Raw genomic sequence first — 26,831 nt, forward strand, 5'->3', positions numbered from 1 at the left:
AGGCACCAGGGGCTTCACCTTACTGCTGTGACTGCCACACTTGATGATATTTGAGAAATCACACCTCCTTGCTAAAGAAGCTGGTGACAAAATTTTCAAGGGATGCCAGCATCCACTTTAAAGCATCCTGTAATCCGGCACAGAACCTGCATGCCCTCTAAAAACCACACATAGAAGTTGAGAATCTTAGTCTGCATCTAGCACTTTAGACAAGGCAAATCAGTGCAAGAAGGGGCAACCAACGAAAGCCTGCAGGACTGAAACATTATGGCAAGGAGCTTGGAACAAACACTCAGGACTTTTCTGCTCGGTTCCTTCTTCCAAAGTGAAACAAAAAGTAAACCAAGCTTGCAAAAGGGCAAGGTGCACTGAGTGCAGCCCATGTCTACTGCTGTCGTTGGCTGGTCTGAGGAATGGGACCGGCGTGGGCGATGCTGCAGGGTGCTGGGGACAGTCCCCTCATAGCAAGTGACACAAAGGGCTGTCCCTGGAAGGCAGCCCAGGGCCTCTACCAGTCCAAACACTTTATCTGTAGCTGAGAAATGATTTAACACTCAGGCCTCTGGCTCCCAACCCAACCAAAGCCGACCAAATAAATAGAAAGAAAAAAAAAAAAAAGGAAAACATAATGTATGGCAATCAGAGAACTCCACAGAAAAAAAAACATTAGCCTCATGGAAAAGCATATTGTTCCCAATGCAGAATATATCAAGCTGACTTATAGATTTTCCTCCACAAAATATGAAACCTGGATCCGAAAGGCTATTAACTCCAGAGAGATCCATTAAAGACGCCTGTCTGCAAATGGTATTTAAAAGTATTGCATCACCCTGGATATTGTCATGTTCTTTGGTTATGATCTGACTGCGGGTCACACAGTTAAAACTGCCTCCAAACCCTAAAATTCTTGATGTAAAGAAAATAATAATAATGTTCACCAGCCTAGAACACGGACTATTCTATCAGCTCCAACCGAAGCCCATAAATATTAATGCATCCATAATTAGCCTTTTTAAATAATGCACCCAAAATTAAACATCAACGCAGTAATAAATCAGTCAGGCCTCTTTGTTGTAGGTTTGTTGGGGAAGGGGGGTTCTTTTGCTGCTATATAAGGCACATAAAAAGAAATGCCAATTCCCTCGCCAGCTTTTCCCACTGGACCAAAATGTTGTGGCCCCAATTGGACCAATCTGATCCTCTTCCTACTGAAAAGTCTTGTTGCTTTCATTTAGAAAAATAAAAGTCACATCTGCTTTTTGATTTGCAAAATAATGACATGCAGCCATCCTGAGCCAAAGCTGAGCTAATGTTATTGAAACCACAAGACGTGAAGGGAGACAAAGCTCATCTCGTGAGTCAAGGTGAGGGAGAAAGTCAAGTCTGCAGGCTGCCCGCTCACTGCTGCAGCACTCCCCAAGCACAGCCCCTCTCCCAGCACCCAGGGCTGTGATGCAGGAGGTTTGAATGGCCGGCTGCTCGTTGGCCCTTTCTGTTTTGCTCTCTGCCTCCACACCCTGAGCTTTTCAGCAGCATGCTGCTCCTCAGCAGGAGCACAAGCAGAGGTCCTCTGACTCATTCCCTTTGGAGCAGCCGGCACAACGGAGTGCCTGCAGCTCACCTGCTTCTCCCTGATCAAAAAGCAAAATGCAGCCTGCTCGCTGAGCATGCTTGGAAAGAGCCATCAGCAGTGGAACCCCCTAAGCCAGACTAGATCTTTCACAAAAAAGGCTGCCCCAAAGAGATCACTCCTCATTTGCTTATCTGTAATTACTGATCAGTCTGAGCACCACCATCCGTGGGAGGCTTCTGGCAGCAGAATGAAATCGCTCGCATTCTCCAGCTCCAAATTCTCTGCCCAAACACACCCCAGCATCTTCCCCGACGCTCTGCCTGCAGTTCGAGCACAGTGTCCTCAGCACCTCATCAGCAGCTGCCTGGTAGACTTGTACACTGTGCTTAGACAGCACATCAATAATCCCCACCTCCTCTATTTTATCACATGCATATCTCAAACTGCCTAAAGACCCACGCTTAGAGTAGATTTCAAGGCAGCCTGACAAGAAAGCAAATTCACAATTACTTCCACTGAGGAAATTCTTGGGTAACTGCCCCACGACATGCAGCATGTTCCATTCAGTGTTGCTGTAACTTTCCAGCCCTCCCTCCAGCAAGCCTGGGAAGCAGGTACTGTCACAGGAAAACACAGGCTCTCCTTTTGCCTAGCCAACTCACTCCTATTAACTGTTTCCAGGAATAACAAGATGCTTGGCATTTTCAGTCACATGGACTGCTCCAGTCTGCAATGCAGTAAATTTGCTTTTTCTTCCAAAGCTTTTTCCAACCGAAAGCCCTGTTCTTAAGTGAGGTTCTGCCCTGGTTCTGCATGTTCCCACACATCCAAACCAACTGTGAGCTCTCTGGTCACTGCCCCGGTTTTCAAAAAGAGGTTTCTCGCTGCCAATACTGCTGTGCTCAACCTTCCTTTCTGCTTGCAACATCAGCACCCACAAATGGATATCTCTCTGATCAAGTCTCACACTGCCCAGCCCATCTGCTCCCAGAGCACACTGACGAAGCCCAGACCACTTACGATTGATGGACGCTGCAGTTATAGAAAACAAAATCCACAGAGGCGAACTTTTTCCCAGTCTCCTTAGATTTCAGGTAGAGTTTCACCACCCGCTTATCTCCTGAGAGAGAACAAGGCAGAAGAAGGCATCAGAAATGACACAGTGAAATGAACACCAGGGCATGTGTTCAGCACACGGCTTGTGATGGATTGGAAGAATCTGGGCAACAATATCCACTCTTGTTAATTAACAAAATCCCAAATCTAGAAATAAAAGGAAAAGTGCCCATCCATATCCGCCCAGCCACTAAGTGGGCCAGCAGGGCCCAGCAGCATCAAGCCCCTTTAGCCAACTACAGCACAGGGACAGATGCCTGCCCTGGGATATGAGAGTGGCACTGAAGGAGAGTTTAACAGTTCCATGGCCAGCAGTGTCCATAGACATCTACAGAAATTGTCCACAGGTTTGGAATGAGGCTGGCATGTACAGGCTTTGCAGGACTGCTGCACTGAACATTACTGTGTCAGCATGTAGCTGCACCCACGGCTTGGAAAAGAGCAAGGACATCAAAGCACCACTCCTGGAGAAGCAGCAATGTCCCTTTACTCCAGCACCCCAAGAACCCATTTCCACCCTGCTTGGGGCTGGGGATCACTGTCACAGGACTGTTCTCCTCAGCGTCTGCCTATGGGGCAAAGCCAAGACAAAGGACACAAGCTCACCACGGCCCCTGGTGATGGGAATGACGTCCCTGGCAGATGGAGAGCTGCAGTAGATCTTCCCATCTTCTATGCGGCTCTCGGACTCAGTGAAGTCTTCAAAGGAGCAGTTGACTCCCGCCGAGAGGTCGGGGACGTTCCAGGCCTGCAGGACCAGCTGGGGGAGAGAACATGGAGCACGGCCTTAGGAAGCTAACAAAATGACTCTTTTGTGTCTGCTGTGTGCAAACAGCCAACAGGAAAACCAGGGGTGCAACACCTCTCCCCGGTCCACACACATGGTCCCCATGCAGGACCCCATGCAGATGCAAATGGCTTAGAATCCTGAATGCATCACATCCTTTGCCCTCTGCTGCACCACAAACCATTATGTCTCACCTCTCTGCAGAGACCAAGCCCAGTGTTTGGCTAAAGAATGCTTTACAGAAAAGCATCTACTTCTGCAGACATCAAGAGGGAAGGAATTCACCCTTTTCTCTGCAAATTCATTGCAGGGGTCAGCAGTTCTCACTTTACAAAACGCTTGCCTTATTTCTAATTTGAATTTTTCTCAGCTTCCAGCCATTAGTTCTTGTTATGCCTTTCCTTGATAGATTAAAAAGCCCTTTAGTCCCTGATATTTGCTCCTCGTAAAGGCACTTATACTCTGTAATCAAGTCACCTCTTAATCTCCTTTTTGATAAGCTAAGCAGATTGAGCTCGGGAAGTCTCTCACTGGAAGGCATTTTCTTCAGCCCCAACTCATTTACATGCTGTTTACTGAAGGTGCTCAGCCTCCTTTAAGCAGCTGTCTCCGGCCGAGTGCTGCATCCCAGCACTAATCACAGCAGACCCCACGGTACAGGCAGCTAGCAGGCACAGAAATAGCCCCAGAGAGAGCAACAAATTCCTCCCAGCAATGCCCAGGGAGCACCAGCAGCCCTTCCTGGCATCAGCGCACTGGGATCTTTTCCAATATCACCACTTCCCAGGACATCTCTCAAAAGCCAGCCTTACTCCTCAAAGTCCAGACCTGGCAGTATCAAATCCACTTTCCCCACTGAGCTAGCACAAACCCCGTGGGGATCTCCCCAGCACCCCATAACACGCCACTCCGTTGGTCTCAGCATCCTCTGCAGATCTCATCAGCTGCAATTCCGCGTTTGTTTCCACATTACCGATGAAAAGCCAAAGCTGCACTCCAATCCCTGCAGAAGCACTTTCAAAATGTTTCCATTCAGTGACAATTCCCCTCTGACAATGACTTTTTGAGATCTGTCACGGAGCCAGCTCTTAATCCACTTAACACATGCTTTATCAATATTGTATAATGCTAATTTTTAATCAGAATGTTGTGTTGTACCGAGTCAAATGCCTTGTAGAAGTCTAGAGACATCACATCCCTGCAGTCCCTCTTCTAATTCAAGTCATAATTTCATCAAAGAACAAAATGTGGTTTGTTTGACACAAAACTACATTGACTAGCATTAATTATATTCCCATCCTTGATTCTCCATCAGTTGTATCCTGCCTCATTTTTTTCCACTAGCTTTTCTCAGCTTGATGTCAAACTAAGCAATCTTGAGCCACTTGGGTCATCCCACGTGCCCTTCCAACAAGAGTCTTTTCTGCTTGCTGGACTTTTCTCAACATCCACTTCTTTATTACAAAGCTCAATCTGCAAGCCAAGGAACTCTTAGGCCAACTCCTTCAGGACTCCTGAGTGCCAGACATCCAGACCTGGCAGCTTGCAAAAGTTTATTGCTAGTATACGCTGTTTTGCATTCTCTTTACAGTGCTAATGGCCTGGAAAATACTTCATGGAAGTACATCATCCTTTCTGTCTGCACAGACAGAGCAGTGAGCTGTGCATCTAAGTCACATCCCAAAATATCTACTACTGGCCGCTGTCAGACAGGATATTGAGCTAGATGGATCTCTGGCCTACAAATGGCAAATCTGATGTTGTTATTTATACTGTGGAGAAACATTTATTGCTTGGTTCCATCTTTTCTGAATAGTAATCAACAGTTTTATTATCTGCATCCAGCAACAGGCCGGCCCTCATCAATCCCCTACATTTTATTTGTATCAGATCTCTCTTCTCGTTTCTCCCTATCAGTCGCTCGTTATTTAACTTAATCGCTGCCTTCCCAGCCCTGAGGACTTACCGGGACCTCCGACATGGTGACTGAGATGTTCCTGGGCTGCACGGTGAGCTGCACGCACTGCCGCAGCTCGGAGGCAAAACGCTGGGGCTCATCTGCGCGTTCGCAGCGGTCCTTGCGTGAGCATCTGGGGGGATGAAATCACCACAGTGAGGAGGAGAAGCTGAGAAATACCCAATGGGGGGATGAGGTGCCCAGCAATGGGCCTCCGGTGCCTGAGGTCAGAACAGAAGCTCCGCTTTCCCTTTGTGCCAGCACCTCTGCTACAGCGCAGCCATGCTCACATCCCTCTCCTCTTCTGTTGCAGCATCCCTGTCAAACACACGCAGCTCCCCAACCCCTACAGAGCAGCCTGCAATGCTCCATCACCTCCTTTACGGAGCAGATGACTCCCTCCCCGCTGCTCTCCACGCTTTCTGCAACAACATTATTTCATTATGGGAAGTGTTTTAATTAAATGCTAGGCAAAATGGAGAGAGAAAGTGAACAACGCACACGTCTTACAGTCCTGTCATAAAATCACAGAAACATTAAGGTTGGAAAAGACCTTTAAGACCATCTAGTACAACTATCAATCCATTCCCACCATTCCCACTGACCATGTTCCTCTAGTGTCACACCTTCACAGTTCTTGAACACCTTCAGATGGTGACCCCACCACCTCCCTGGGCATCCTGTGCCAGTACCTCACCTCTCCTGAGAAGAAATGTTTCCTAATATCCAACCTGAACCTCACTGGGCACAACTTATCCTATCATCTTATTGCTGTTACTTGGGAGAAGAGGCCAACCCTCACCTCACCACAGCCTCCTTTCAGGCACTTGTAGAGAGCAATGAGGTCTCCCCTGAGCCTCCTCTGCTCCAGTCTGAGCAATCCCAGTTCCCTCAGCTGCTCCTCATAAAACCCTTCACAGCTTTGTTGCCCTTCTCTGAACACTCTTCAGCACCTCAATGTCTTGCAGCGAAGGTCCTACAGCTGAACACAGTGTTCAAGGCACAGCCTCGCCAGAACTGAAACAGCAGAGGCTCCATTCCCCATAGCTGGGTATGAGGGGCAGGACAGCAGTGGGAAGGATGCAGTCGGCAAAGCTCCGTGGCCGCAGCGCCAGCCCTGGTACTTACACATTGTGGAGGACACACCAGCCACAGTGGGGGTCCCGGGAGCCCAGGCACAGCTCACAGCTCTCGTATTGCTCACAGCTCTCTACCGGCACCCGCGTCACCTGTGGGAAAAGGCAGTGAAGGGGTGCCCAAGGGAACAGCTAGGAAACCAAGGACTCAAAGGGAATGGATCCACCACCCCATGGCTTCCCATTGGGAAATGCCCTGGACATCACAGTTCTGAGTCTGGGAACTCTACAAGAACAACCACCACCATCTCCTGGCCAGCCCAGCAATGCCAGAATGAGGAAACCTTCATCTTTGCAGAGTTTGGGGAATAGCTCAGCCCTGACACCACAGCTTCCAATGCCTCCCACACACCCCTGCAGCTGGTAGTCCTGCTCCGAAAGGGTTACCACTCCTTTATTAATTGCTCCTCCAGATTTGATTAAAATCCCCTCATTCTCCGAGCCCTTCGAGCTCTGTTACAACTGTTCATTTAATTACTTTCCACCAGCACTCTGATAACACCAAGCTGCAGTAGGGAAGAGAGAAGCTTTTATTAAGGAGTGGGAAGGAGAAGTGGGGGGGACAGGATGGAGGCTTGGGAAGCTCCTCCCCTCCTCTGCTTCCCCAGTCTCCCCTCCTCTCCAGAACCCAGAAACACAGCCTCAATCCCAGGAGCTCCTGTCAAAGGGAGGGAAAGCTGTGATGCTCCACGGTGAGGAAGACAGAGGGTGGAGAGAGCAATGGGCACAGCACTGGGAGACTTCCGCTGCGAGCTGTGGTGTGGCACTGCCCTTGTTTTGAATTTTGCAGCCCACAATTTCTGCCTCACCTGGAAAGCCTCAGGTTTCCTGCAGCAGACCAGAAACCAGAGACAGGAACTGGGAGGAGGGGGGAAAAGGTTCTGCCATCCCCGTGGGGCTGTCTAGACAAATGCAAGGCCCTGCTCCAGCATCCTTTCCCCTTCCAAAGCCCCGGGCCAGTGGCCAGGAGTTCTGCAGCACTCCCACCCATGCGCACCTCTTCCCATCAGGCAGCGCCCAGCACAACTCCAAACTCCTGAGACATTCCTGAGATAACCCTGGCTGAGAACGCTCTGCCCGCAGAAAAGCTTCCCAAAGAGAAGTTGAGGAGGAGCTGGGGCTGAGATACCAGCACAGAATTGGTTTTCAGGGAAAAAAACAGCCCCTTGATCTCCTTCTCATCAGGGAGGAGCACAGAGTTGCCACCCCTGGGCTGGACTCTCTCCTCCTCTGCCACCCAGGCTGGATATGGGGAGGAGACAAGGCCAGGCTACGAGGCTGTGACCACACAGGAGCCCGACAGCTCCAAAAAGTGCCACTGCTGCTCGGCACAAAGCCCTGACGCAGCGGGGACCTCACCCGTGCTGGCAGCCCTTTGATGGATTAACTTGTAGCAGCAGGCTCTCCAGCAAGCCCAGGAGCATGCAAACTCTCTCACAGCCAACTAAAACTTCTTATCGTGAGCACCAACCACGCTTTCAGGATGACAGCTGCATGCCCATGCCCGAGTTAGATTTGTTGCTTTGGATAGCTCTGAACTGGGGATGGCAGCAGTAGGCACAGAGGTGCACACATGGAAGTTTGGGGACATATCAGCTGTACCAGCTCCAGCCAATGGCTCCCCTTGCCCCAGGGTGCAAAAGCAGCTATTCCAGAGAGAACAGGCTGCTCAGAGCAAGGAGCTTCTGCTCACCTGCAGAGCCTGAGGGCAGGGTGGAGGTTCACAGCCCCACAAGCAGGGATGCCAGCTCTCACAGCAGTCCTTGCTCCTTGGGGCACAGGGATTTCGAGCAGCTGCTACTAACAATTAATGCCCGGGGCAGGGACCACAGGGAGGAGAGGAACAGAAGGGCCATGTCTGGGAGATGTGCCCTGAGGTGGTGTTTTTGTACAAGGGGGAGTAGGGAGGAGCTGAGTGTTCCCAGGTGGTATGATTGAGGCAGGACAGAGGTAGCTGGGCAGCTCTGGTGGCAGCTGGGGCCAGAGCCTGGAGAGCATGTCATCTGCCCTTCCCAGCCATTAGGGTGAGTAGGCAAGTGTCTGTCGGGCAGGGGGTTGTCCCCAGTGAGACATCAAAGGATGAAGAAGGAAAGTGCAGATTGGACATCAGGGCAAAAGCAACAAAGACAACAGTGCATCTGAGGGATGCCACCAGCACGGAACAGAGCAGGGATGCCACCAGCAGGGAACAGAGAGGGGGGAAGACAAGTGACACAGCATGTGGCAGCGGCGTGGCTTTGGGGGCTGCAGCCCCCACCTCTTACCTGCTTCTCAGTCATGGCGTAGAGGTGCTGGCGGTCAGGGCTCAGCACCAGGTCCCGCAGGATGGAGCTGCCTTCATGGGCCACCACGTTCTCATACTGCAGCGTTTGGTGCTTCCTGTCAGCCGGCAAGTCCACCAGGATCTGCAGGAGAGAGCAAGGAATAAGCACAGACCCACGCACCCTTCACCTCTGCCTGGGTGGGGAAAGTGCCCCATTATTGGGATGCTGCCCCCCCATCCCTTACTGGAGGCGACAAGCTGTGGCCACTGAGCATGGCAAAGCAGCCCAGACCCTATCATCACCTCAGCACTCCCCCAGCAGCAGCAGGACCACACACAAGCCACAGGTGAGATGTACATATCCGGCTAACACCAACCCAAGCGGATGGGCTGTGGAGAACCCTCTCTCCTCCCATCCCCCCCCAAAAAAACCCACATCTCGTCCCAATCACTGCCTTGTCTTCCCAATCCCCCTCCCCATTTGCAACGTTCCCAATCAGGAGCTGGGAAAGCCAGATCCTGTTGTGCAGCTGATTAGCATGGAAATGTATGCGGCTCACAAACAAACCGGGGCCCGTTTAATTAGAGCGACGCCTTTGATTCACCGCCAGCCTCCTGCATGCACCAGTCCCGGATTATTTTTAGGCCATTTTACAAAACAAATGTATTTAATTAAAAAAAGAGACCCCTGAGCAGCTGGGGAGCAGCAGTGCATGGAGGGACCTCAGGACTGGCCTTACTGAGGCAGATACAGCTTGCTGGAGCCCACGCCACAGCCAAAAACACCCCTTCTCTGCTTCCCTCCCCTGCTGCACACCTCTACGCCCATTTTCCCATTACTGAGGGACACTCCCTCCACGATAACCCAGAACAGGTCATCTGTCCTTCAGCATGGTTTGCCAGACCCACCCACACCACGCTCCCCATCATCACTATGCCACATACCACCACATGCTGAGAACCCAAGAGATGCCCAAAGCCCATCCCAAAGCCTCCACCCGCCCTTCTGGGGGTATCTTCATGCCCACAGCTTCAAGACCACATTCACCTCACTCCAACATCAGAGCTCAAACCCCCAGCACCTGTACAGGGAACATCCCACACAAAGCACCCAGCATCACCCAAGGTCCCCCCAGAGGAGGGTTTTTACTGATCCCAGCAGCAGCATCCATCCCTCGCTATGGCAACGTGACAAATGCACCTTTCCAGCCCTTTTATGGGCCGTAGCTGCGGCGCAGAGGAATCGATACAGTTTTACCCTGGTTCTAAAATAGATCTACGGGTGGATGTCGCACTGGCAGTAATTTTTAACTAGCGGGGTAATTTCCCCATTACATTATTGCACTGCGCAGTGCTGGGAAAGAGAAAGAGATGTATCAAAAAAAAAAAAAAAAAAAAAAAAGCAAAAAAACCAACAGACGTGAAGCACTTCCAGTTAATTTGAGGCTCCAGGAAGGACCTAAAAATAATCGCTGTAAGCAAAGAGGCGATGGCACACGGAGCGCTCCGGTGGGGTCTGCGATGCACACAGCTCCCACTGCTGAGGATGTTCTAATTGCAGGTCTGGGGGACAGCCAAAATGAGGTTTGAAGACCTGGGTGGGCTGCTTGGGCCATAGGACGGCGGTTTCCCAAAGCTAGAGGATGAGATGAGCAGCATCAGTTACTGGCATGGGGCTGCTCCCAGCCTATGCCCACCTGCGGGGCCGGCGGTGGCTGGGGCAGGGGGAGAGGATGTGCTTTAATCAGAGCAGCCCCCTCGGAAGCACGTGCCTTCCTGCCCACCCTGCTTCCCTTCCACCCAGGGGAAAAGACATTTACCAAAAAAAAAAAAAAATCTATTAACCTTTCTCCTCATCCTGACGCTGATATAATTACCCAATACTAATAATTACTTGCACTAATTTCTCGCTCTGGATTCCTGCCCTTGCTCTACCTGTCTCCGCGCAGCAGAGCCGGCTGCTTCAGGCTTGAGCTTTGTTTCCTATGGGGCTGGAAGGAGTCACAGGGCTGCAATGAAATGGAGGATGCTACTGCCTCTCTCCAGCCCCACTGAGGCATTGGGGTGCCTCTACTAGCTGGCACCATCCCAACCACTGTCATACCCCTGAGCTCTGGATGAGTCATGGCCCCCTGGTGTGGGCTTCAGACAGGGAGGCTGACGATGGATGAATGGAGCAAAGCACCCTTGGGTAGAAGACACCACAGAAATTAAGTTGGTGGTTTGTGCACACAGCTGGAAATTCAGTTGTGGATAAAAAAAAACACTCATCAGAGCAAAACTTATTTTGCTTAAATAAACCCTTTGCTTTCTCACCTGCTCCCAGGCACTCTTCTTCACACAATATCCCCAGTTGGAAGGGACCAATAAGGTCAACTCCTGGCTCCACACAGGACCACCCAAAAACTAGACCATCTTCCTCCCAGCCTGTGTATTTCATCCCTTGACCTATACGACTTCAAGGAACCTACAATGGCAACGTGCACAGCTCGGGGTAGAGAAGCTACCCAGCTTGGCAAGGCAGGTGGTGAGACCATAGAATCATTAAGATTGAAAAGACCTCTAAGATCACCAATGCCAACCCCCAGCATGCCCATAACCACATCCCTTAGTGTCACATCTCCAAGGTTCTGGAACACCTCCAGGGACTAATGATTCCACTTCTCCTTGGGCAGCGCCATCACCGCTCTTTCTGAGAAGTATTTTTCCCGATAGACAACCCAAACCTCTCCTGGGTCAACCAGAGGCCATTACCCCTTGCAGGCAGAGATGAGAGGACCCAACAGCAGCCATGGGCAGCCCGGCGCTGTACAGCTCAGCCCCAGCACAGGCACAGCGGGTGGGGAGCGAGCACAGCGGGTGAGGAAAGCGGCTGCCAACATACCAGGGCTGCCTTTGGATTTAACAAGCAGCAGCAGCAGCAGCCAGGGCAGACTGCACGGCACAGCTGCACGGCACCGCGGCACAGACAGTGACCAAGAGAGGAGCTGGAGTCACCCACATCCCTGCAGGGGGACACCTGGCTCTCCCACCCCCTGCCCGCTGCCGGCAGCCCCCTCCTCTTGGCACGAGAAGTGCTCGGCGACGCTTTGTGCTCTGCTCTTATCTGCGCGCGCTGTGATTAATGCTCAGCGGCTGGCAGGAGAGACAAGAGGAGGGCGCTTTCGCCCGCCTGCCACACTTCAAAGGCAGGGACTTATCTGCCTCAAACACACTCCGTAGCCTTTTCACGGGGACCCTTTCCAGTTCCACGGGGCTCGCACAGCGCTGACAGGCAAGGAGAAAGGAGGGCTTACTTACAGGAGCGCGTTTCAAAGCCTTCCCCGCTCTCTCCCCAGTACTCACCGGGGATGTAGCGAGTGGTAAACCCGCAGGGACAGCCCTGTGCCACAGCTCTGCAGAGCCCAGGACTGCAAGTGGAGGGTGACAACACACGGGGGGCCCCAAGGGTCCCCATGCCGCAGAAACCTCAGTATCATGCAAAATAGCTCCCCAAGGCCAGACAGGACCTGCTCGGCCCCAGCCAACCTGGGGCGGAGGTGACAGCTGCTGGGGAGCGTCACCCAATACCACACAGCCCAGCTCAGGGCAGGAAGCAGAGGATCCTATGTCCAGCCCTGTGCATGTGGCCTGGGCTCACCCCGAGGCAGCCGGGCCCCCAGCACCCCCACATGCCTTCCCCGCACCCTCAGCCCCAGGGAGCAGCAGCACAGCAGCTGCCACCCGCATGCCCTTCTCTAGTTTCCAAAATGAGGTTCCTGCATCAGCTGCTCTAGGAGGAACGCTCCTTTCCCCCCTCTATCCCTGCTCAGCCACCTCGAAAATGCAGGACTAGAAGCAGCTGTGAGGCTGCAGCATCAGCTGTCCTCGGGGAGGCACAGTCGATGCAGACAGTGCTTTTGGATAGGGGGTGCTGGCTGGGGACAACAGCAGGGACAAGTGTTCAGGGACGAGGTGAGGATGTGGTGCTGAACACTGTGTTTCAGGTCACCAAAACCCTGCATCCAGCGAGGTGAGGATGAGCACCAAGCGGATCACTGCTGGGATGGCTCAGCACTGCCAGGAAGCATAGACAAAGAGAACTGAAGTGCAAGGACATGGGCAGCAGGAAGGGGGATTTGGAGATGCCTTCCTGCCACATCCCAGCAGAAAAATGCCAGCAATGCAGCCTGGGCAGGCAGCAGCTGCCCCACACTGGAATGTGCCCATGACTCCCCCGTGGCCACTGCACTGCAGCTGAGTATTTCTGGGGGTCTGACACAGCATTCTGGGGGCACGCAGAGCTCGGGGAGATGTCAGCAGGCAGCACGGGGCCAAGATGCTGCTTCCGCACTCATAACACACTGAGGGCAAAGGGTGAGCTGAGCTACCATTCAGTACAACCCACTTATAAAGATTAATACAAGCAAGACTCACGTCCTAGGCCTTGCATTGCCGTGAGCCAGAGAATATTGGAACTTTAATTATATCAGTATAATAAAGCAAAAAACAAGAAGATACTTAATCTAAATCAACGCCCGTAACAGCGACAAATCCCAGCAGCTGACCTGCACTGTTAGCTGTGACACTGCATTTGCAGTGCATGTCACCACGGCTGTCACGTCCCCGTGGTGGCACCAAGAGCTCAGCCACATGGACTGAGGGCAGACGAGAGGTTTTGCCATGGGATATAGCTGGAGGGGCTGCAGGCTGCCTGCAAAGCTTCCCAAAGCCAGGTGGTCCCTCACCCAAAACCACAGTCTTACCAGCTCCATGCCAAGAGCAGGAAAAGCATGAATGCAAAGCAAAGAGTGTCTAAGGGAAAGAGGGATTACAGCAGAAGTTACCCATTCAGCTTCTAGAGCGAGCAGGCGGCTGCCTGGAGCAGGATGCTCCGGGAAGCACAGGTTTGGGAGCAGCTGCATCAGTCAGAATTGCCCCATCAGCAGAAGGGATGGAGAACCACAGCCCACCTCACAACTCAACCAGCTCTGATGGAACCAAAAAGCTCTCACTAAGACCTTTTGCATCATTTTGTAGGAAAACTGAACCACTGGAGAGAAGGACCCGGTGCCAGAGCTGCAGCCTCCAGTAAGGAATTGAGATAGTCAAATGTCAGTAAAAGAGGGATGTGGGGAGACCACAGAGTGGGGTGAGAGCCCCAAGGCCCCCCTGGAGCCCCACACTTGCTCTGAGACCCACCAAGGCATGGGCACCACTCCTCCCCAGCCCACCAGCTGCTCCGGCAGTCTCAAGCCATTGATTTCTCAGCTTTGCCCTTCAAAACTCTCCTGGCTCAGTGCCCAGTTTATATCGTCTCATTCCTTGGGAGCAAAATATCTCTCTTATTATTGCAATTATTTCCCAATCAGAATCATTCAGGGCTGACCCAGTGAGGGGATGGGCCCAGCACCCAGCAATGCACAGCCACTACCCTGGGAGGAAGGTGGGTATCCCCACTGCCATGGCCATCCCTGCTGGCTCTCCAGTGTGCACTCAACACTTTTATTTTCACCTCCTCAGCAGCAAGGAGACCACCAGCAGCAGCCTGGCTTCCTGTCCCATGGGTGTCAGTCCAAGTATCTCTCCTGCAACACTCCTGCACACCCAAAACACTGTTTATTTTCCTACTTGCTCCAATGCCCAGATCAAAAAGGCAACACAACTCTTCTCCCCATGCAACCTGAGCAAGGCAACACTATGCCAATGACTAAGAATGTATCCTCCACATCCCAGCACCAGGACACTGCGTGAGGGGGACACAGGAGATGCTCCCTTCCCAGCTAGCTGTTGGGAAGCCCAAAACTCAGGGAAGAGGCAGCTTTGCCTGAAGCTGCATGGGGAGAAAGTACACAGGAGGCTCCCAGAGCTGCAGCACACCAGAGAACAGCTGATCCTCCTGCTCCTTCCCCTTGCATCGTCCCCAGGAAAATAGCTGCTTCCTTCCTGCTCCCTGCAACAACAACACAGCAGAGAGGAGCTGCTTCCTTGTCCTCAAGGAAGGGCCACCAGAAGGCAGGAAAAGCCCCACGTGGAGTTGGGAACAGCCCCCACCTCAGGTCCAATAGCCATCGCTTCCACACCATGCAGCCCCAAAGCCTCGTGCTGCAGTAACACATTGCTGCAAATGCATATCAACACAAACAAAACCCACCCTCTCCCGGCAGGGAGGAGGGCAGTCCTGGGTGCACCCTGTGTCACCTGTTTGACACCGGCATCGCTCCTCTCGTTACCGCTGCGCTGCTGTTTGATCCCAATGGGCAGATCACACCTGATGGGTCAGGGGAAGCTGATAAGTAATAAAAAAAGAAATCAATGCCTGAAAAAACACACGGCATACTGACAGCATTAAATATTAATGTCTCACGCAGGCAGCAGAACTGGACATGCAGAATGCCTCGTGAATTCAGTGACAAATTATATACTGTTTAATGTGCTTCATGGGAAAGCAATCCATCGTACCAGGCAGTGGGAAAGTCACAGACACATTTCCTATTTTTTTCATTTTTAAATCAACATGTCAGCTATCAGCGGGCTGAGATGGAAACTGCAGGTAGCTCCCCCTGACCCCTCCAGCTCCCGGACACAGGCACACCTCCAAGGCTGGAGGAAAGCTCCTGCTGTCCCACTGCTCACACCCAGATGAACCCGGCTGTGTGCCAAGCACAGAGCAGAGCGCATACAAATATTTTGCTTCCAACCGCACCTTGCCCTCCCCACCCCAGCTCTCAGCGTGTTTGTAGAGCTCTCCATGCTGACATTCCTTCTGCATTTCACAGCTTTGTAACACAGAATTATAGAATCGTTAAAGCTGGAAAAGACCACTAAGATGACCAAGTCCAATCGTCAACCCATCACCACCATGTCCACTAACCCTGCCCACAGTCATCTCTGGCCCTCAACCCAGCCTGGTGTGTGCCACGTCCCCACTGACTGTGCCCCTCTGCACAGCTCCTGGCCATGTTGTGGACACCCAACCAATGGTCAGATTGGACAGGCTCTGAGCTCCTCATGGAGCTGCAGGTGTCCCTGTTCATTGCAGAGGGGCTGGACCAGATGGCCTTTAAGGGTCCCTTTCAGTTCAAATTGTTCTGCGATTCTGCAAAGAGATGCAGAGCCACAGCAAGCCCAGCAGCAACACAAGCGCTGCAGCGCACTCTCCATTCACAAACAGGATGAAAATGAAGCTCTTCAGCCCATGGATAGCAGCAATTTCGAAGGAGAGATTGAGAAGATTTAAATACAGAGATTGCCTTCCCTAAGGACATTGCTGCAGACATTTAAGAGCTCAGGCTTTGCACTGCGCAGGCACTCTCTCTGCACCACTCGCGTGGCTGCAAAGCTCCCCTCTCTGCTCACCCTCCCCCGGGCTCACCGGGAAGCAGGACACCAGCAAGCAGCACCAACACCCATAGCACAGCCTGTGCACCTCTCTGAGCCCCCGGCACACAGCTAGGGCTGCTCTTTGCAAGCGCGCCTCCCTGCCCACAAGTCTGGAGGAACACGTGCTGCATTCAGAGTGAAATTCTCAGAACAGCTTTCAGGAACACCTGCCACCATCCCACCTCCCCGGAGCCGCGACGGCTGCCAGGGGATCTCAAGCAGAGGCTGCCACTCGCATGACGGCAGTGGGGCCACTCGCAGCGGCCATGCAGCCCAGCACCCAAAGGCACGGCACTGAGCAACTGAAGCTCGCACTGGCCCCAGCTCCTGTGGAGGAGGGGTGGCCCAGCAAGGGCTCATCTGGGGTTTGGAGACAGCAGGGATGGAGAACAGACGAGTGGTCCCCAAATTCACAGCGTGCTTTCTCCTGAGATAAGCAGCCCAAGGGTGCACTCGCCTGAGGATCTGCACTGTAGAGAGAGGCCAAGGGGTGGGAAATGATGTTAATTAAAGTTTTAATTACTGTAACCAAACGAGTGGTATAATTACTTTATTCTCGCAGAGACTTCAAACTGATTAAGAATCACGTGCACAAGCTTTGATTTGATTTTTAATTAAAAGTGCTCTCAGAGGCAGTGTGAGACGGGCAGGGGCCGGCTCAGCCTTAAGACCTCATGGGAACCCCAAGATCAAGTGGGGACCCCTGGATGCACCCCCAGCCAGGAGGTGTGGAACTGCAGGGGCTGCAAGTGGAACCATTCTGCAGGGATGTGGCACAAAGACTGGTGGCACCAGTGACATCAATGCGCTGTCCTCACCAAAGCCCATCTCTGGGCACCTCCACTGGCTCCTCATCAGCCCCTGGTTCCCACACCCCAACCTGCTTCTCCCAAGAGCTCCTTGCAGTCCCCTCAAATATTAACGAGCTCGCGCTGCCACTGGAGGGAATTATTAAAAAACAATTTTGCAAAGGTATCTTTTTCAAATAATAATAATACTAAAAGACAAAGCAGTAGAAATTAAATTCCCAGTCCCCTACCTCAAATAAATAGTATCAGAATTTGAAATGAGACATAATTACCCCGGCAAGGTTAAAGCTGCTAATGCAGACAGAATACAGAATCACCATTCATCATAATCATATCTCATATCACAGCCATTATTTATAATTAGGAGGCACGGTTTAAAAAACACATAAAGACGCCCATGCAATGCAGTAATTCTTCTGCTATTGCTCCTGGAGGGCCAACCCGGGCCCTTTCAGAAGCTCTGATTTGTGGAGTCCGGATCAGGAATGAAAGGAGCCCAAAAAGTCATTCCCAAAGAGTGCCAGCAGGTTCAAACCACTGTGCCCAGCTGGGCGAGTGCTGTAGGGCAGAATTGGCACATGGCACGTGCCCCAGCCCTGACCACCAGCCCCATAGGTTCACCCAGCTTTCTCTGCCACTGGGTGGTTTTACATCATTTTAAGCCACAGGACAAGTCATAGCAAGAGCTAGTGAAACCAAGAGCTAAAGGCAAAGGTGCCAGGAGCTGCCCTGGTTTGAAGCGAAGGCTGTGCAGGCTCTGCTCCGCAGCCCAGTGAAATATTAACAAGTGAGGTTGGAGGAAATTACCCTAAATGTCTTCCGGGGAAATGAGTGCGAGGCAGTCATGACACAGCACAGTGACATGGCACAGTGACACGTGGTAGAGCCCAGCACCGGGGATGCACAGCTCCAAGTCACTCCAAAAAACACAAGCGCGCAGTGCCATGGGAGGCTGAGCTGCTCCATCCCACACAGACACTCCAACACCCACGGTGGGGGCAAATCTGAGGGCAAAACAACTCCTTGTATGGTGGTTCTGCACCCTTTGGTGGCAAACGATAAAGCAAGAGAGGATGCCCTGGGTGAGCTGGGGCCATGGCAAAAGCCCAGGGAGGAGGCAGCAGGATGATGGAACACACACATCCACGTGCACAACAGCTGCGGTGTTTCAGAGATGGAAAACAAAAGCAGAGCAGGACCAGGCACTGCAGCAAAGTCCCCACTCCAAGACATGCCACCAGTGAGCAGGGGACACACCAGCAAGGCAATGCTCCCTGCAGGGCCTTTAACATTGGTGGCACTGAGTTTACCCAAAGAGTTTAGCCCAAACGAGCAGAGAGAGAGGAGGAGGCACTTTGCAGTGCTGCACGAAGGATCGCTGTTTGCCCTTCCAAGCGCTGAAAACTAATCCCCCCTTCTCCCCTTTTTATCCCATTGAAAACTTGACAGAACCTCCTAGCGCTTTGCAGTTGAAATTGGCAGGTCTTAAATTAATTGACTACAATTTTACACAACAACATGTTTAGCTGAGAGTTGGCCCGCGGCCCGCTTGGCTCGCCACCGCTCCCCAGACACTTTTCAAGCAACCTCAAAAACTTCATAACACATCTAAGGCAAAGGAAGCAGGTTGCCAATGTGACCCACTCCCTGCCAAAAATCAAGTCCTGCTTCCCCACACCCCCTCCTCGACCCTTCTCCGACTCCTCCAGCACTTCCCTCACTCTCATTAATGGCTTGTTAAATTATTCTAATAATCTCTGAGGACTTTGCTCCTCCAAACGCAAAGGAGCAGGGCACAGGTTTCCTTCTTGCTGGGGCATGGGCCTGCTGCTTTGCCACAGGAATGACAGCAATAGGACCAACACGTGCAACAGACAAGAGGAAAGTCAGGTTCTTATTCAACTCCATCCTGACATACTCCTGCTCTCCTTCCACTTAAACCCCAAAAGACGAGGCACAAAGCAAAAGCAGAAAACACGGTGCCAGGGCTGATGGCACATCCTCATTCCTTCCAGCTGGGAGACAGGTGCCCTGAGGTGGCACATCAGTGACCCTGTGCACAGGCACACGCCATCCCACTAATGAACCCACAGCTCCAGCTCACCTCCAGTCCTCACCAGGAGCCAGCTCAGCCAAAAACAACTGCGCTGTTGTTAGCAGAGCCGGAACGGCTGCTCAACCCAGTGCCAGGTCCCCAAAAACTCAAGGTTGGTCCCCCTGGTCCCTGAGACTCTCTGCTCCGAGATGCCACCGTGGCCCAATGCCAATCCCACTGCCCAGTGTCAACCCTACGGCCCAAAGCCGGTCCTGGTGCCAGGCATGTGTCCAGGGCACAGCGCTGAGCTCCGGTCAGGCTGCAGGAGGCTGGCGAGGATTTCTCCAGCTCAGCCTTGGGTCAAGCAGCTGATGCTTAACGAAAGCCAAATTGGGGGTGGGTTGTTTGTGTGATTTTATTTCTTGAATAAACAGAAACATCCTGTGTGTGATTAAGAGCCTTTATGAAAAACACACCAGCACCAAACTCTGCAGCTGGGGCTGGAGGTACCGCAGTGCCTGGGAGGCAGAAAACAAGAGGGTTTGGCTTCCTCGGGGTGATCACGGATTGACACAACAAAACATCCCAGGCAAGTTTCAGGCCATGCACACAGACAGAAATCCTGCCCGGGAGACCTAAGACCACTCTCTTCTCCCAGAATTGTCACATTTCCACGCCAACCCCTCTCTTGCTCCTGCCCCTGCTGCAAACCCAGAGCACAGCAGGGCTCCAACAGCCTGCACACCGAGCCGCAGCCACGGTGCACCAGCATCGCTTTTAAGCATTAATTCTTTTCTTTATCACCTTCTGCCTGAGGATATCAAAGCACTCGGCATGCATTTATGCTGTGCTCCTCCTTTTGGCTGCGGGCATCACCATCTGTAGACAGCAAGGAAGAAAAAGCTGTGGTGCAGACAGAGCAGCAAGCCGACCCCAGCCCTGCCACGAGACATAGAGCCAAACACAGGGACCTGCAGCATTCCTGCAGCCATCCCACTGCATCCACCCCTCTGCATTCATCCCCCTGCAGCCCCTGCACTGCACTCCTGCCCCCAGGGAGCCACACGAGGAGAACACATGCTTTTGTTTAAGGAGCATGGGCTGAGAGGGGAAAAAGGCACTTAAACAGCTCACACGCACAAAAAGCGACATTTTCAAGTTGTTTCTCTTTGGCAAGGTTCAAAATAGGCCAAGGTTTTTGTTTTCATTGGGAGGCTTTAAAAAATGTATTTCATCCAAACCATCCTTGAAACATTCCTGACATTTATCGCCGTCAACTTTTCCTCCAATTAATTGCCTCTGCACAACTATCAATGTCCTGATGAAAAACAGCTCCAGAAATACACAATCCATTAAAAAAAAATCACACTTTCTCTTGCTCTGCTTCTCTCTGCTCACAAGCACGAACAGAATTAAGGAGGTGAAGGGAGCAGAAACAACACAGCCTTCATAGCTTTGTCCACTGAGCGGGGATTTGGGAGGCGATGGTGGCAGCTCACTGCCCATGTGCAGCCCCCAAACCACCTCTGCTCACAGCCCTGCAGCATGTGGGACAAGTACAAGGCAAAGCCAAGCACTGCTGCTCCCCAGCAGACAGCCCCCAAAAGGCACCTGGGTGGATATGGTGTCAGGGAGGGCTGGTGCTGGTTGCAGGCTTCTTAATCGCTTCCATTTACAAAGTGAAGCGGAGCTCTTGTTTCAACAGCTTGCATGAGCAGCTGTCAGGCAGAGAGGTTCAAAAGGACAAGGCTGGAGGGAGAAAGGGAGCTGAGGCTCTGAGCAGAAGGGTTTGGCTATGCAAGGGGGTGGAAGGAGGGCACCGAGGAGGTCTCCACACTGCGCCCTCCAGTCCAAGTTCTCCTGTGCAGGTTTAAGAGAAGAAAACCCCGAGCTAAGGACGTGCAGCGTTCACCTCACCTGCTAGAAGAGAAAAGCATCTTTAATTTTAAATACTGAGAGTAAAAACAGATCCCCCGAGGCTCATAAACATACCAGAAAGAGAGGGAGAGTAACACAGAGAAGCCCTGGGGAAATAAACATAGAATTCGATTTGGGAAGTTCCCCTCCCCGGAGCTGAGTGGAAATCATCCCCACAGCACCATAGCAGGCACCAGCCATGTATGAGGTGCAGCTTTGCTGGATGGTTGGTTTTTGTGGGTTGGTTTTTTTTTTTTTGAAGTAGTTTGCTTAATGCTCCTCATTGCTGGGATGCAGGGAGTGGAGCAGGAAGGGATGTTCTGACATGAGGGACAGAGGTCACCATGCCACGCTGGGGCTGTGCAGCCTTTCCAAAGGGCTCTGTGTATGTGCAAGTCATGCTAACACAGGCGCTTTGCACAGCTAATCACAGACAACCATCCTGGCTAGGACACAGGCCTATTTTGGGAGCGTTTATAGAAAAACATATGCATATATATATGTTTATATATAGAGACACACATATACACACACAGAAACTGCACTATCCTTTCTCTATAACATTTTCCAGTTCTTCTGGAACTTCACTCATGGCTACCAGTTCACCATGAGCTGAGCCAAGGAGAAGCCAGGCGCTGACCCAGCAGAAGACTTGCTGGAATCACAGCCCCCGAGATGCAAGATGGGGTTGTCCCCAAAAACACAAGCAGAGGTAAACCCAAGCGAGCCAGTAGCTCTGCAAGCATTCACTCTACCGATGCCGGAATGTAATTAAGATCCACAGGGTTGTGTCAATCACCAAGGGAAGGAAACAGCAGGGAAACCTCTCTCAAAACGCAGTAGAAGTGTGAGCAATTCTAGTGTCAGGGTGCCTAGAGAATGTGGCAAAAATCCCTGCTTGAGGCTGCAGTCTGGCACCCCAAAGTTGAGGAATGCTGCACTCCAAGAGCAAGTTCAGTCCCAGGCAAACCTCCCCCTTGCATCAAGGGACCCACTCTTCCCCTGGCTCACAGCCCAAAGAGGGCCCACCCAGAGAGATACAATGCCAACCCCAATGTCCCACGTGGAGCTCACCCCTAAGGGCACATGGAGCTGCCAGGGGATGGGCGAGCAGGGGAAGGCGCGCACAGCCACGGCCCTGCACAGCGCCGGCGCCCAGGATAGCACACAAATTGCTTCATTAAATTTCATCACATTAAGCCAGTTTCATGAATTTAACATTGTCCCCGGACTATTGTTTGCCTGAAAATTAAATTACGGCAACATTTGTTGTTTCAATGAGTCTGTCAATTATAAACGAGGCTGGAGAAGGGGGATGCATGCATGGGCAGGTGATGGTGGCAAACAGGCGGCTCCAGCAGAGGTGGGAAATGCAGCCCCTCTTCTTATGGGATGGGAGAAGGGAAGAATCCAGATAACGTTTTGTTTCAGTCAAAGCCAACTGCGCCAGACAAGGCACACTGGGCACAGGAAGCCTGGCCATGCTGTATCCAATCATGGCTCCAACGGCAGAGCACTGGGCAGCAGCAGCCCCAGTTATGCTGGTCCGTGGCTGTTTGGTCTCACCAGTTTGCAAAGCTTTGCCATGAAGGAGAACACTTGGAAAAAAAATCTCATTTTATGCTTCCTTTTCCCCTGAGCAGCTCCTCTCCGCAGTATCAGAAACAAGGGTGACAACCTTTCGCTTTGTAAAGAAAACCATCGAGCCAAATGCACTATAAATAGCACCCAAAACTGACCCGTATCCCCAGACGAGGGGAATGAAATGAAGACAAGTGAACCACCACCTTCAAGGTCAGAGAGACTTTTTTCTCCCTTTGTTCAAGGTCTGGTAATTTTATCAACGCAGGAGAGCAATCCAACATATATCATTACGGTTGCAGCTAATAAAGAGCACACAGCTCTGTCAGCCTGCCGTTGTTGCTGCTGCTGTTACAGGGACAGCCATGGGGCACGATGCTCCCCCAGCTCCCCCAGTGGACGCTGCCCTCTGGAGCAACGAGCACAACAAAATGAAAGCGCTCTCAGCTCATCCAGCTTTGCTCAGTAGGGTTCTCCCCACCGTCTATTCTCCATCTACAGAGAGGCAGCGTGTCACATGGTGCTGGCTCTCTTCTTTATATCCAGCTGCTAAATTGCATTAAAAGAACTAAGTGTCCATTAAATAAAACTTTCCTGCTATTGCTTCCCATGCAGACAATTGCTCTCGCTGCCACGGGGATGCTCCCTGACAGCAGCAGTTCTGAGTGCACACGAAGACCAAGGGTGTGCGGTGTTTTCGTGCTAGTAGGAAGGAGGTGGGAAGAAGAGGTGGTATCTGCAGTCCATGCACGGACTGTGGGGCTTTTCCACCCTAGGCTGCCCAGCAGCCACTTCCAATCAAGGGATTAAAGCAAGCAGACGCATTCCGCACAAAGCACCCTCAGGTCCAATGCTAAATGCTGCCCTAAGCCAGGATTAGCACCTCCCAGGTGTGGGAGACACATCCTGATGCAGGTGGCACATCCAAACCCTGGCACCACTCTGCTCTTTGACTAGTGGAGCTCAGTGGAGCTTGGGGCTATTCACCACCCCACCACGTGTTTTTCCATTTCACCTCAAGCACTGATCTCACAGGGCACCCTCCTGCCTCCCTACCTCCCCCATCATCACCCCCATTAGAATTCTCTCCCTGCTATTTCAGAGCAGCACACCCCATAATTACCAAAAGCAAGGCACAGCAGAGGCTGAGCAGTGGCTCACCCTCAGCTGCCCACAGCCGAGTACCGTGCTCAGTGACACTGAACGACCCCACAGATATCAAAACACGGGGATGGATGACGGGCTCCAGAGGTCACCAAGGGGCAGATGAGGTCCAGGTCCCTTGTCCTCACATCTCTACCCCTGACAGGTTTCCTACACAAATTCTGCAGGCACCATTAGCTGGGGCTGAAGGCTGGATACCAGCACACAAATTGCTGCCTTCGGGGCTCCCCGTGCCCTCCCTTTTCTCTGCTGCCTTTGGTGGGAGGCCGGGACCATTATTCCGTGCGAAAAGCTAAAATTAGTCAGTGTTCAAGCCCGTGAATAGGCACAATGGTTACAACAGGAGGGCCTTGACAGCACAGTGGCCTCCCAGCTCATTTCCATCTCAATGGGATGGCTTTTCACCCTGCCACCTCCCCAAGGGGCCATCACTGAGGTCCCCAGTAGACGACCACAGCCCTGCTGGGGCACCCGAGATGGGCAGGAAGGTACAAGGAGACAGTTGGCATCATCTAAACCAAGTCCACAGGAAAGTAAGGCAAACACCAAGCCTGGAGCGTGCCTGGATCCTCCAGGCCTGGTCCCAGTGGAGGGAAACGCAGAAAGGACCAGAAATGCTGGACACGATCACACCCCAGAGCCTCCTCCAGCTCCTGCCTTCCAAAGTCACCTTGCACGAGGGTGCCCGTGCCCAGCACGATGCTCCGTGCCTGGCTGACGGATGGGGCTGCATGGAGCCACACAGAGTCAGCGCTTTCTGCAGGGAAGGTCTGAGCCAGGCTTTGGCCCCGCCTGGCAGTGCGCCTGGCTCCACTCTCCATCTCTTCACCTGCCGGCTTCGTGCTGACTGCAGAGCAGAAGGGGGGGGAAAACGAAGAGTTATGGTTTGAGTCACAGAGCCTGGAGCATCGAGGTCTGGGGAAGGAACCCCCCAGATCCTCTGTGCAAGGGGCAGGCAACCCAGAGCATCCCGCAAAAGGCAGGAGGGCAGCGGGGGCTCAGCCCCATCCTTCCCTAAAGTCACCCAAGGACGGAGCCAACAGCTGCTGCCCCGGCAGGTCCCAGAGGCCGGCAGTTCACGATGAATTTCTAATTGTTTCCTCCAACAATGAGACATCCTGTGCGGAGCTCAACAAAGCCCTCTGCAGGCCAGCGGGGCCCCTTCCTCCTGAGCTCCGTGCCCCCTCCCTGCACCCCATCCATATCCAGGCAGTGCTGCCGCCTCCACCTTGATTAAAACAGGCGGCACTCAGCTCTGGTGAGAGCTCTTGAAGGGCCGGGAGCGGCCGAGAGGTATTTGATGGATGCACTTTGGCAACCGTTGGCTACCTTGTCATGCCAATAAAATTATCGCTGCTAACTGGGGAAGAAGGCAGGCGCACGCTCCCTGGTGCCCATCTTCCTGATAGGGTTGGGGCTGCTGCAGAAGCCCTAAGGAGCTGCAGGCATGGCGGGGAAGGGGGTCCCCAGGGGATGGGATGGGGACAGAGCGGGAGAGGGCAGAGGCGGCAGGAACAAAAGGCCCTTGTGCGGGGCGGCCAGCTGCTCTCCCAGCTCTGCCGCGCTCACTGAAGCAGCAGGAATACACAGAGGAACTCAGCCTTGATGCACCCCAAATGCACTGCAGAGGTATAGTGCAAGAGGTAGGCTGCTGCAGTGGTACCCCAAGGAGCATCAAGCGTGGCACCTCCAAAGGGAGCTGCACAACACAGTGGACACTAAGGGATGTCCCTGCAGAAGGCGGACAGCATGGCAGCAGGGCAAGGGGCCAGCTTCATGCAGGATGGGGACATGGGGGTCACGAGGGGAGCTGAGCCCTCTCCGAGAGCTGGATTTCACACGCGCAGACACAATGGGCCCCTTTAAAGCCACGAGCTGCTTAAGCTGCCTTAGTGCTAAGCAGAGGCAATGTGAAAGGAGCCGCGTGGCCGGAGGGGATGGGGACAAACACCGGGCAGGGAGCCTCGTGCTTTCTCCTCACAGTCTCACAACGAACCTGACCTTCACAGGGTGATTTGTGGATTGGAGAACCAGATGGAGTGTTGTTTCTGTATCTGTGACACAGAGCCCAGGGCATCGCCAGGAGGAGGATACAAGCCCCATGCAAAGCCTCCCCAAAGGCAGGAGCAAAGTCTCCAGCCACACAGAAGGGTTCTCAGAAGCCAGGAGCAGCTCTCCCCTGCTTTGGCTGCCCTGAGAGCAAGAAGCAAGAGCAAGAAGCATTTGGAAACCAGCAGCCCAGCTTCAACTCACAAGGTGCCCCAATGACCTGACTCAGCCATCAGCCTAGATTTGTCCACACCAGGGTGCAGCTTTTGGGAGACCTTGCCCTTAACTTGTCACCCAACGGAGATCTACACAAGTCCAAAAGACATAAGATCACCAAATGCTCCCCAAAGCAGACAAGGACAGGGTGAGCAGTTGGGTACTGCCCAAAGCAGGAGACATTCCTGCTCCCTCCAGACCCACATCTCCCCTCCTCAGCAGCCCCCACAGCACTAATTCTGCAGCCAGCAAAGCAGCCATCCGCCAAAATACCCAGCACATGACTAGCAGATGCCCTATGCTCCCTGCCAACCCAGAGGGGATAATTATTGACTTGCGGCACAGCTGGAGGAAGGGGGAGAGGAAGAAAGCAGAGGGGCTTTCACAATGAAAAGAGATTTGCTTTTAGAACACTTAGAGGGAAAAAAAAAAAAAAAAATCATTCTTTAGAAGCAAAATCAGAAGGGGAGAAAGCACCAGTGCTGCCCCAGGCAGTGAGGGAACAAAAACATGATTTCCCAGCCCAGAGTCAGCAAATGATGGGGAAATTCCTGCAAAGCCTAAGCCTGTAGATTCCTCCTGCTGTTCCTCACGCCCTGCCCTGCAGCTGCTCAGCCCTGGCCTCGCTGTGCTCACCAAACAGCCCAGCTGAACATGGGCTGCCAGCATTCCTCCCCAAGCAGGAGCTGCAAGGTCCCCAGGTCCTTCCAAGGAGAAGCGAGCACTGCATGTTTGTGCGCCTTTAGGGATGACCCACTTAGCACAAAGAGTTTATTTGTTTGGGGTTGGTTTTTTTTGTTGTTGTTGTTGTTGTTATTGTTAAAGCAGAGAAGCCAAAGAAACCAGACACGGGGCCAGTTCAGCTG

General features: G+C 52.5%; 1 protein-coding gene across 4 annotated transcripts in view; it reads right to left on the reverse strand.

The window, feature by feature from the left end:
* The window catches only part of PLXNA1 (plexin A1), a 94,941-nt gene that overhangs the window by 48,204 nt on the left and 19,906 nt on the right, over window positions 1-26,831 (reverse strand). For all 4 annotated transcript variants that reach the window (XR_006180704.1, XM_042880523.1, XM_042880521.1 and 1 more), the window contains exons 4-8: window positions 8,834-8,974; window positions 6,562-6,662; window positions 5,443-5,566; window positions 3,296-3,449; window positions 2,594-2,693 (exon numbers count right to left, since the gene is read on the reverse strand). Coding sequence is in view for 3 of the 4 variants with exons in the window: in XM_042880523.1 (XP_042736457.1) it covers window positions 2,594-2,693; window positions 3,296-3,449; window positions 5,443-5,566; window positions 6,562-6,662; window positions 8,834-8,974 (620 nt within the window). In the remaining variant the exon portion in view is untranslated. The remainder of the gene's footprint in view (window positions 1-2,593; window positions 2,694-3,295; window positions 3,450-5,442; window positions 5,567-6,561; window positions 6,663-8,833; window positions 8,975-26,831) is intronic.

Source organism: Lagopus leucura, unplaced genomic scaffold, assembly GCF_019238085.1.
Source record: "Lagopus leucura isolate 7727_CA_CO unplaced genomic scaffold, USGS_WTPT01 Super-Scaffold_100026, whole genome shotgun sequence".
Lineage (NCBI taxonomy): Eukaryota > Metazoa > Chordata > Aves > Galliformes > Phasianidae > Lagopus > Lagopus leucura.